Below are 11,540 nucleotides of genomic sequence, written 5' to 3'. Positions count from 1 at the left end.
GAACTTACTCCTAAAAGGCTGAGAAATATCTTGCGTTAGTTCATCGAAAATATCTGCTATTATCTGCCCTTAGAACGCCTTCAACTTATTAAAAAAATTCTCGAAGACAGCAACCTTTATTACTGACTTGAGGCACGTCGTCAGCTACATATGATAACTTGTTTTCAGGTACGCTATGGAATGAACTTGAACTTACTTGGCACCAACAAAACAAAAGCGAGTCACACTTGCTTCAACTGGGTGGCGTTAAAGAAGAGAGAAGCCAGAGCTATTATCACAGCAACCCTTTTAGTAGTAGTGTACACACCAACTACATGGACGCCCGGAATAATCCCGGTAATGAACACACTACATCATCAAGCGATATCGGCAGTTGGATGAGGATTGATATAAAAATCTCGAATGAATTTCCAGTTATTTAGGACTCAGATCATCGAACATCATTGAGGACTCGTAAGGCGTCAGGCCCGTAACGCAGTCTATTCCACTTCGGAAGATTCTGCATCCAGGACTTCGAGCTCTCTCAACAAAGCCTTCACGTCTTCCAGACTGAAGCCCCCATTCTCGCTGGCGGCTTCGTCACCATCCACCGGCGATTCCGCTGCGTCATCGGCAGCTGAGTTGGCGCCGCACCCGGCCGTGTAGTGTTCGGGCAGGACCGCGTGAAGCACGTTCTGTCCGCACCGCGGACAGGCGAGAGCGTGAAATGCGCACTCTTCCTCACAGTGCGTGAGTATGTCCTGCAGGGTTCCCACGAAGTCGCAGCCCTGATCCTGGTTCCAGCAGTAAGCCTAAAACAAAAGAGAAAACGGAAGTATATGGGAGTCAACAGAACCTGATTTTCAAGGCCTGCAATTTCGTAGTGTTGCAGAAGCATCAGTAAGGCAGCAATAAAACAGCCGGGATCGCAAGACCTACGGTGCATTGCGGCAGAAAATCGTGGTCAATCCAACTTATCAACTTTCCCGGGTATTTCGCTGCGTCCTCCTGACTACTGCCCTATGATTATCATTGTTTTTTTTCTATCTACTCTGAAAACCGAGCACCTTATAGCTGTGAGCCTCTACATCACTCCTCTCATGACGCCAGAGAATCAACTCCTAGCTCAAGAGATTTAGGAAACGGCTTTTCAAAGCAATAATCACCAATAAAGCAATAAATTTGAAACTAACGTGAAATTTCAAGGTCACACTTCGGAAGTTAAAGGAGTTATGGGAATGACAACGACAGGGGCAAGGTTAAGGGACACAGAGGGCAGCGTAAGTATACGAACAAACAGTACTCGGTAGTGCCGTGTTTGACATCTGCAAGAGGAATTTAACTTGGACAAGACATATGATTCTCGAAACACACCGCGAATACTTTCTTGATTGACAGAGCAGGTAGAAAAGAAAGAGAATAGTAATCGAGAACAGGAGACAGATCAATGCAGTGAATAACACGGGAAAGCTGATAAGGTGGATTGACCGCTGCTCGTGCAATAAGAGTGCAAGACGCCAACGAGTGTGACGTAAGCGTTGCAGTAGGCCGTACCTAGTAGATGACGGCGGCGGTAATGAAGATTCTATCGCAGTGATCCGAATACTATCCGGAATCCTTCACTGTCGACAATTAGTAATAGGGTGCGGCTAAAGTGTCGGCCCTTGTGGCGGCTAGGTATAAATGTCATGTAACGTGCGCTGTTCCAACAAAAACAGCCCGGATATTGTCTCAGTGATCATGTGCCAATGCTTGAAGAGGGTTGTTAGCCTAGGATATAATAATATGCGGCTAGATGAAGACAGATAACATAAAACGACGCTCAATCCGAAATTATTTTGAGGTCCGAAACGTGCACTGTTAACAGGCCCTTTTTCGCCTATTTACTCTATGGGCCTGAACGCCTGCGGTAATGCGCGGCTGCGCTCATGGACAACACTTTAGTCGTGTTAGTATACCTTGCCTCTAACAGTCATGAAGGTAGAATGAATTCACTGCTGGTTTGATGAAAACGCGAATGGCCTTTAACTCATTTCGGGCTTCCATTTGCCAATACTAACGGGTAACCGAGACCACCAGCATTTTCGCCTGTCGCTTTCGAAAAAAAAACTTTTGAAAATGGGTTTTGAGGAAAAGAAATGACGCAGTAACTGTCTTACATATCTCGGTGGACACCTGAACCGCGCTGACTTCGTAGAAATGGTCTTCTTGCTCACTGGGTACAAAACCCGCTGCATCGTTCTAAGGAGCACAGCCCCGTCCGCTGAGTAACAATATGGGTGACATTCCCGGCGTGTCACTCGGAAATCCCGGCTAACGTGCCCTATCTACGAGAATGCTTACGCGCACACATGTCGCGTTATGAGTTCCGCCGGGGAGATATCGTATCAGTGTCACTCTGCAGTCCTCGGCCTCATTCCCTCACCTTGCTTCTAACGAAATCGGGGGCCGCTCTTTCTCCGCATGCTCACTTGTCTTTGCAGGGTGGTGTCATGAATTACCTCCTAGTGACGCTTGCGTCTATCTTTAGCGGAAAGTTTTGTAATAATATTCCAAATAATCCCTTGCTTTTTCTGCACGCCCATATGTAATATAATTTCATACGTATTCTGTATGATTTATGAGGACTATATGAAAAGCACATACCGAAAAGTCTAGCAGAAAGCATGCCGTATGAGGGCATGGGTGTCACGTTGAAATCGCACAGAAAGCTGGTGATAATCTTCCTGACAACTGACCCAATGCATGGGGATTGCTGAACGTTTTCAGGTCCATATGAATACGTGTCATAATAACCATAATAACTCCGCATGAGCGGCTCATGCGGATGTTTTTAAATAGTAATCTATAAAACAGATGCCTGCATCGTGGTGTATTGAGGAATTGCCGCCGAGTCTGGCTGCGTGCGGATGGCGTACTCTCCAAATAAAGGCAATGTACTTGGGCCTTTAGCTGTCCTCGGGGGTGACAAGTGACAGATGCGTCTACACACCCCTTGGCCCCGCCCACTCCTCGACAGTGCCTACTTTCTGCTCGATCTTCATGGAAGTGCGGTTGGAGCGTACATCAACACAATTGTTTCAATTTGTACAGGCATATATACTAAAGCTTGTGGACTGTCACCCACCATTACATTAGCACATTTTGATGTCTTTAGAGCGTCTACTGCATCCGTGGTGATGAAGATAGCAGGATAAGTTATCCACCCTATCCAGGTGAACTTGAGTAATAGGAAGATAAGAAAAACGCGCAAGTAGTACGCGAAAAACGCGAAGACAGCCTCAAGAAAATGCACGGGCTTTCTTGGAAAGTTGTCGACAATTCATTTCTGGAGCATCAGCACCCGCCGTTTTGCGTCAGTACCCGCATTTTTTTTGCGTTAGCAAGTACCCGACGCAGGAGCCGTTTACCTAATCTGCACATAGTGCTGTAAAATGTAGTTTAGCAAGGTGAGAAGAGAAATTTTAAAATCAGTTCAGGTTGCATCACTCGTAACTGGTACAACAGGGCCTACGGCATCTAAGGTCTATTAGTCGCTCACCTGCAGACTGTTCACTTTGTTCGCGGAAAGCCTGATCCTGGCACACTGGCGCACTTGGAAGGGCTGTCGGTCCAGGGGACACACTCCGCTGACGCCGTCCTCTCCCTGTTCAACTTGAAGGCTTCCCTTGTGGCAGGACTCACACAGCACGTGAGAGCAAGGCAGCAGCATCGTCTTCTTGGGTATCACATTGCACAGGCCACACGTGTGGTAGTACGGCACGTCGTCCACGAACCGCGTCGGCCTCCAGTTGGCGCCTGTCAGCAGGTGACGCACTCGATGCAGAGGCGGCTCTCGCCCGCCTTCCTCCATGGCGGCGGTGGTCTGGCTCGCCGACACGGTAGGCGTATGTGTCACGGACAAACAGCCGAGCGTGGCGGGATTTCCATAATAGCGTGGGCGATGCCTAGAGTGCTCTGCCCTCTACCCGTGAACTTGTCGTACTCGGCTCGCACGTTCTGCTGCTTTTTTCCTTATAGGTCGAACGTGGTGGTTGTGCTCCGCGCGACTCTAAGCGCTGCCGAGCGGGCTACATATATAACATCGTGCCGGCTGTCCCTCGGAATAACGGTCTCCTGCAACGGTGATAAGATAACGGCGGAGAGGGGCGGACTGTGGAATGAGCGCTGCGAGCGGCTGGAAAGGATATAAACGACACTGAAGCCAGCGGCAGAGCTTCAGTTTGCAAATGTCCGTTTTTTCGTGTGCTGTATATCTCTCGCACTGGCTTTACTCATGTTGAATCGCTCTGGCTGTTGACCTTTACAGTAGTAAACACGCCCGAAGAAAGAAGGCTAGTATGCGGCCAAGCGATATACAACTTGTGAGGCGTGGTACCGGTTTGGAAGCGAGACAATCTAATAATGTGATTGGAATGAGCCTCGCTTTCGTTTTTTTTGCGACGCTAAGCATCCTCAAAGTTTTAGCACTCGGAGGCCACCTGGAATTTCGTACAACTCTTGCCTTCTTTGTTAAAATGACATCTCAAGCGCATGCTGTTCATTTGCAGGAGCCTGGGCAGCCTCCGGTTTCAGCGCGGCAAAAGCCTCAACGTTGCTCGTTGTGCATACGCAGTCCCGATATTTTTCACATGTCAAGTTTTCAAATAGAAAATAAAGTTACTCATACTGTGCAAGAAAAAATCCGCGGGTATATGCAGGAGTATTTAGCTCTTTAACTGTGACTATTGTTTAAAACGAATCTGGTAGCACTGAGGGCATTATTCCGTCCGTAACTTTGGTCACACCTCCTTATAGCTTAGAAAAGAACATTTGAATATGTGGTAACTTACTGAGTAAAATATGCGAAACGGCGACCTTTCCGGCTCTAGAAACATACAAACCATATATTGGTGGGATCGTTTTTAATGAAGGTAATGAACTCAAGGAAATAATATTTTCAACTTCTCGCTGTGCCACTGAAGCCCTCCGTCTTCAAACAATGCTCAGATGTTCACATACGTTACCAGTCAGTGTTGTGGTGCAATGCAATGCAACCTTTAAGCATGCCTTTTATAATGGTGGTACACCAGGCGAGCAAATGTACACGGCTGGCATCCTAGTTCTTGAGCGCTCTCTATAAATTCAATGCTTCTCTCTCCATGCGGCCGCAGTCATGCCAAGCATGGCTCACATCAGCCACAGAACACATAGAGAAGTACACAGGCACGCCACGCCAACGTCTACTTAAGCATTCACCAGGCGCATTACATGCTGGGCGAGCCTAACTGTTGTAATGACAGAAAATGCGTTGACAGAGACGCGACGGAGAAACTCTTTCCATCGCCCCTTTCTTCTTCTGGTTATGACATCTAACCAGCCCCGCCAACGGTCCACTTGAAAGATATAGGCCACCTTCAACGACTAAATGGATCATTCACATTCCTTTGCGTTCTCTGAACCGATCTCAAATTTTCTTGATCAACGAGAAGAGAGTTAGCACCGTGAAAGCTGTGCTGATCTGTAGTTCGTATTCAAAAAACTGGTAGTAACATCAGCGCCACTCTCAGCATGTTGTGCCCCTCCCAGTTATAGGGGCGCTGAAGTAGCTTTTCGAAACATTTAAAAAAAAATTCCTGATTGATACATATTTTCCACCTCAACACGCATGAAAAGTAAGGGAGTGGATAAAATTTCGCAAAAATAGTTCAGAACTGGAACGTAAGTATTTCGAGCAAAAAATTTGTCTGGTCGCGTGGAGAACTACAAAAGAAAAAAATCGTAAATCCCCACCCCCCCACTCCCCCACCCCCCGCAAGACAAAATTCGCGTCTTCTTCATGGGCGTCTCGATGGAGACAAGACAGGCGCTTTAAAAACATCCGCCTCGTATACCGGCACAGTTGCAGAAAAGGGGTCACCGCTGTGTGAGTCAGCTCAATGAGGTGGGTACGCCTGACGTGGGCGAAATACGTGCTCGCGTAAACGGCCTCGAGCGAACCTTGACGCACAGCGAAAGCCGTGTACGTACGCGAAGCGGAGGCAACCTTGAGACCTGTTTACATTTCCGGACGTGTTTTGTGTATGCAAGGACTCTAGAAGCTTTCCCTTCGGCGGATTGGGCTCGGCGGTGCCAACGGTCGTTGACCCCATGCCCTATCAGCTGAAGACCAGTCCATGAGACATTTGGCTCAACATGGTTTATGGTTTGGTTTATGGGGGTTTAACGTCCCAAAGCGACTCAGGCTATGAGAGACGCCGTAGTGAAGGACTCCGGAAATTTCGACCACCTGGGGTTCTTTAACGTGCACTGACATCGGCCAGTACACGGGCCTCTAGAATTTCGCCTCCATCGAAATTCGACCGCCGCGGCTGGGATTGAACCCGCGTCTTTCGGGCCAGCAGCCGAGCGCCGTAACCACTTAGTCACCGCGGCGGCGGTCTTTGGCTCAACAGTCAGACAGGTCATCCGAGCAAGGCAATGCCATTTTTAATGGCTGGAAACGTCTCTTTCTACAGCATGGTAGAGAGAGTACAGGTAGATGCGCTTCTTGCAAACACGAAATAAAGAATAAGGAGAAAGCCTTAGACAGCTTGCGAACGTTTCGACAAGAGGGCTTGTCTTCGCCCAGGCGAAGACAAGTCTCCATGTCAGAACTTTGTCACGCTCCCTGCGGGTTCTCCCGCATTGTTCACTTAGTCTTCCTGCGACAGTGACACAATGCGCTGTAAGCGTTTCTTGCAGGAAGTACTGGAAAGAGATACTGGGCGGAGGCAGGTGGTCATAAAGCTAAAGGCTGCTCAGAACATCGTCAGGAGAGGCTTTTTAGTCGAGTCGCGTATGCACGGCTTCCTCTCTCACTCAGCCTGCATCTCTTATTAATGTTGGGGCACCAAGAAAAACGCAGCCACCCGCAGCTTCTCCGTGGTTGGGTTCGCCGCCAGATACAATGCAGCGAGAACGTTTGCTTGCGGCGCGGAGCGATCTCCAGCGATGACTTCACCAGGTCATTTTTCACTCTCAGCTCCTGTGCTTTGTGCGCGCAACGAGGGGCTAAGTATTAGCGTAATTTTAGCCGGGATTACCTCCCTGCTTTGAAAGACCACGTTGCGCATTCAAAAAAGGCAAACACAGGAAAAGGCCAAGTAGATGGAAAGAGTGGCGCTCTTTCCGTCTTGTTGGCTTTTTCCTGTGTTTGTCTCTTTTGAATGCGCAACGTGGTTCTTCAAAGCAATGCACCAACTAACCCAACAAAAAGTTCTTCTAAATTACCTCTCTGCTTTGATATCCACGAATAATGAAAATTTATTACAAAGTACGCAGGTTTGACGTCGTGTTGCCTACAAAATTGGGCAGACTGTTAAGCTTCCCTTTAATATACTAGCTTTCGAGAATACCACTATAACTGTTGTTCAGTGGCAATCAGTATGCACACACTGACTATCTGGTTGAGTGGCTATCCTGACATTGGTGCTCAGGTGGTCACGGGGCTACATGACGCCACCGAGCTTTCAGCTGCGCTCATCGACAACAACAGACACCGAATTCTGGAAAATTCCAGCACAGAAACGCCATCGAAAATACGTCCAGCTTAAGTTGTTGTAGCTTCAAGCAACACTGAATAAAACAAAAAGATACTAGGGCAAAGGAAAATGATAGCACAAGCCCTACAGCATCACCAGAAGGAACTATGAAAGATTTGAGGTGGCCTGAAGTTGACAAAGACAGCAGCAAAAAACAGCGTCAGAAAATTTTGAGACCTTCGACTCAAAATCTCCTTCCTTAGCCCTGCGAAGCACCTGTAATGTCTTCTTTACATTCAGTGAGCAGTAAAAAAACCCGCAGTCGCTATCGCGTTGCTATGCGCCCTTGACTATCGCATGAGCCTCTATTTACCGGGTTCAGGATACATCATATTTGTGCAAGAAATGAATACCCTGCAGTAAGACATGATGATGTGCTAGTCGTTTTATAGATTCAGCAATTATAAAGCTCCGCGAAGAAGACAGGACAAGAAGAGACGCAAACACACCTGCGCTTTGGGCGTGCGTCTTTGTGTCTGTTCTCGTCACGTCTTCTTCGCGCAGTTTTATAATTGCTGAATATCCTGGCAGGTACCCCTTGGAGGGCGTGAGTAAATACACAGCCCGCACTGGCCGTCGCTCACTAGAATATTTGTTCCGTTTCCTAATTGCTTCTATATTGTTTTCGCAGTACAAAACGAGAGGAATACGGTGCTGTCGTCGGCACACCTCTCTAGAGTGCTCGAATGGCACGCAGTGGAGTACACATGTGTGATTCACGAGTGTCGTAGTGCCGGAAACCTGGCCCTATCGTGGATGCACATTACCATGGATTGCGATTAACTCCTCATACCTTCGAAAGATATATCGGACCCTCCAGGTAGCGGAAATTGTCATAAATACACAAGAAAGCACGCCGCCCTAGCACTCTAGACACGCGTGTTGAAGGCTGTGTTTTTATGCTGTCACTTTTAATAATTGTGAGCTAAACATAACAAAAAGCACATTTTTGTACAATCATGAGCAGGCTTGCCTAAAAGGACGGCGCGGTGCCCTGCAGAGAAAATGCAGCTAAATTTTATAGCAAGTTTGGTGTTCACATAAAATTATTGCTTTGAATCTTTGTCGGGTAGTTAAAAAACTGACGAAGCTACAAACGCGAGGCTTCCAAAAGGATTTTCCCTAAGCTAACCAATGCCTTAGAATATGTTTAAACTAAGCGGGAGCTGTGCTTGAACGTCTTGCTGTCATTCTTGCTCGTTCACAATGGCACCCATCCTTACACTTGATGACTTTCACAAAATCGACTCCACGCTGCGATGGTGCCGTGAACTATCAATCAATGATCAATCAATGAGCATTTATTTCACCAACAGAGGGCACAGGTGGTGAAAAAGGGCAGCGGAGAAAAAGCTGCAAGTTTCACAGCTTTACAAAAGCCCCGTCCGCCCCTCGAGCAGTGACAGGATATAGGACATGTAAAAAACGCGCCTGCACACACACTGATAACAAAAGAAAAAACACGTAATCGATGCTGATCGAGGGTTACAAAGACAGTAATACCACTCAGATCTGTCATTTATGAAACATATTTTGGAGAAAACTGTGTCGAAATAGCACATGTTTATCAACGATGTAAATCTTGGAAGGCCGATGCATGTAGTACAAAAGAGACAGAAAAACGCGATCTAGTCTAAAATGACTAAAAAAACTAGTCTAAAATGACCGGCGCGCACGAAACTGCATAGTTTTCTCCGTCGCCCAAGGGGTTCGCCGGCATGTTGAGACCTCGTTGCCAGAGTTTGTCATCAAAAATACATCTTAAGATAGTTGTTACGCGGACGTTTGTACGCTAACGATACAGAGCAGTCGCTAAGCGTCGCTGCGCCAGGTATCTATGGTCCAGCAGGCCAGAGAACGCATGAAAAAGGGATATTTTTGCACTATAGCGGAACGCTTGCAGTACCAAGAATTCACAGTTTTTTTCCAGCATCTAGTCCACATATCTACAGAGGTGAGTAGCAAGGAAAAAACAGGAGTCATGTAATACGCCGTGCACTCACCGCTAACGGGCGCGTTTCAAGCGTTTTGCTCTTGACTCCCTCTCTAGTTGCAGGCCTTACTATGGCATGCGCGTGTGGCGTTAGGGTGCGTGGATACGCGCGTAGAATAAGAGGAGGATCTTTTATGAGTAGGCTTCAAAATATCGGGTTACGCTCTCTCCAAGTGTTTTTCCTCCATGGTTTCCCTAAAAGCGCCATATTCAATCAAATGGGGCGTCCTCCAAAATCGGCAATAGCAACTTCAAGAGCCCTACACTCTGAACACAAATGCACCCATATGGGAGTAAAAAAGGAGTAAACTGTACTCTATCGAACACCCTTTTATAAAAGTGTGTGCGCTAGAGGACAGTTTTACTCCCTTTTTATTCCATTTGTTTAGAATGTACAAGGGCGCTTCATGCCACTTGTTATATATATCCTAATGCGCCGTTTGTTGCAAACCTACTACACCAGCACGACACTACTGCCCCCTCTTGTACGCACTGTTGCCCCGTGACGCACCCGCGTTTGGCATCCCGCCCGCTGCGGCGCATGCGCGCCTGTGCAATACCATCTTGGCTGTACAAGGCGTTAATTCAGTTCCTTTCCACCCCTCCTGGTGGCCAAATGGCTTTCGAGCTTCACTGCTGATAACGAGGTCGCGCTTTCGATCCCGGAAGCGGCGGTCGCATTTCTATGAAGGTAAAATACAAAATCGACCCTGTGTTGCGTGATAGCAGCGCACCTTAAACAACAAGTGGTCTAAATCAATCTGCAGCCCTCCCCTACGGCATCCTTCATAGTCATAGTCGCTTTGAGACGTCATAAGCCACCAATCCAAAATCCACTTTCCTTTACACGTAGCCAACGTCACAGCAGCGGCCCGCCATTCCGCGACTGGTGCCTCCGTGGGCGCCTCCTAACTCCGCTCTGCTGAGTGAGCTCCCGAATCAGTGTACCCCTCTTTTGACGTCTGCGCACGTGTTAGCATTTCTCTTTTCTGGCTTGCAGTATTTCGAGCTACTCGATGTTGAACTGTTTTATTTTGGTTTCTGACCATATAACAGCTGCCCGCCGCGGTGGCTCAGAGGTTAGGGCGCTCGACTACTGATCCGGAGTTCCCGGGTTCGAACCCGACCGCGGCGGCTGCGTTTTTATGGAGGAAAAACGCTAAGGCGCCTGTGTGCTGTGGGATGTCAGTGCACGTTAAAGATCCCCAGGTGGTCGAAATTATTCCGGAGCCCTCCACTACGGACCTATTCGTTCCTATCTTCTTTCACTCCCTCCTTTATCCCTTCCTTTACGGCGCGGTTCAGGTGTCCAACGATATATGAGACAGATACTGCGCCATTTCCATTCCACCAAAAACCAATTAATATTATTATTATATAACAGCGAGCTCATGCTGAATACGACGCTGTGAAGCCAGATTGTGGCGTTGAAGAGTCACAAACTAGGCCTGTAGTCCAGGCAACATGAGGCGATGCTGTGTACCTTAAAGCAGCTGTCATTAAGAAGCTGGGCAAAAATAAGCCCCTTTCGTTTTTTGATGCATGAATCATGAAGAAAGGGTTGGATGAAAACAAATGCTCGCAAGGATTTTGCGCCCAGCATACATTTTAACGTAACTGAAATTTAACCCACTTCGCAACACTACAGTCTGGTGACTAGTGTTTGTGAAAGAAATGGTTGGTACTGTTAGCTTTTGGAAGAGAACTGTAGAACCAATGAGCCGAGCAAGTGAGCGAACTTCCATGCTATATAAAAAGAAATGTTTTATCAAAGAGTATTCCCGTATACCGGTGGTTAGTCAATCGTTGCTTTTTCCTTTGCGTCAAGCTGCTGCATAAACTGAATGAAGGTAGTCAAATATCCGAGAGGGGGGGGGGGGGGGGGGGGAGGAGGGGGAATGCTTTTCCGTCTGAAATGAGTAAATTATTTTCACCTTTAATCTGTTTCGTTCAGCGTGCTGTTTTTTTTTTCATGATTTCTCTTCAGCTATAGCCCAGCAGTCCTA

General features: G+C 47.5%; 1 protein-coding gene across 1 annotated transcript; it reads right to left on the bottom strand.

The window, feature by feature from the left end:
- Nucleotides 1-271: 271 nt before the first annotated feature.
- Nucleotides 272-4,073, bottom strand: LOC144106308 (RING finger protein 151-like). Its single transcript, XM_077639088.1, has 2 exons — nt 3,521-4,073; nt 272-791 (listed from the first exon to the last, which is right to left on the bottom strand). Exons 1-2 carry the CDS (start codon nt 3,830-3,832, stop codon nt 480-482), a joined length of 624 nt encoding a protein of 207 aa, XP_077495214.1. The 5' UTR covers nt 3,833-4,073; the 3' UTR covers nt 272-479.
- Between the last annotated feature and the right edge of the window lie 7,467 nt (nt 4,074-11,540).

The sequence above is a fragment of the Amblyomma americanum genome, chromosome 10 (genome assembly GCF_052857255.1).
Source record: "Amblyomma americanum isolate KBUSLIRL-KWMA chromosome 10, ASM5285725v1, whole genome shotgun sequence".
Taxonomy (NCBI): Eukaryota; Metazoa; Arthropoda; class Arachnida; order Ixodida; family Ixodidae; genus Amblyomma; species Amblyomma americanum.
Note: the sequence above shows the minus strand (reverse complement) of the source record. Positions and strands in the feature narration are given on the sequence as shown.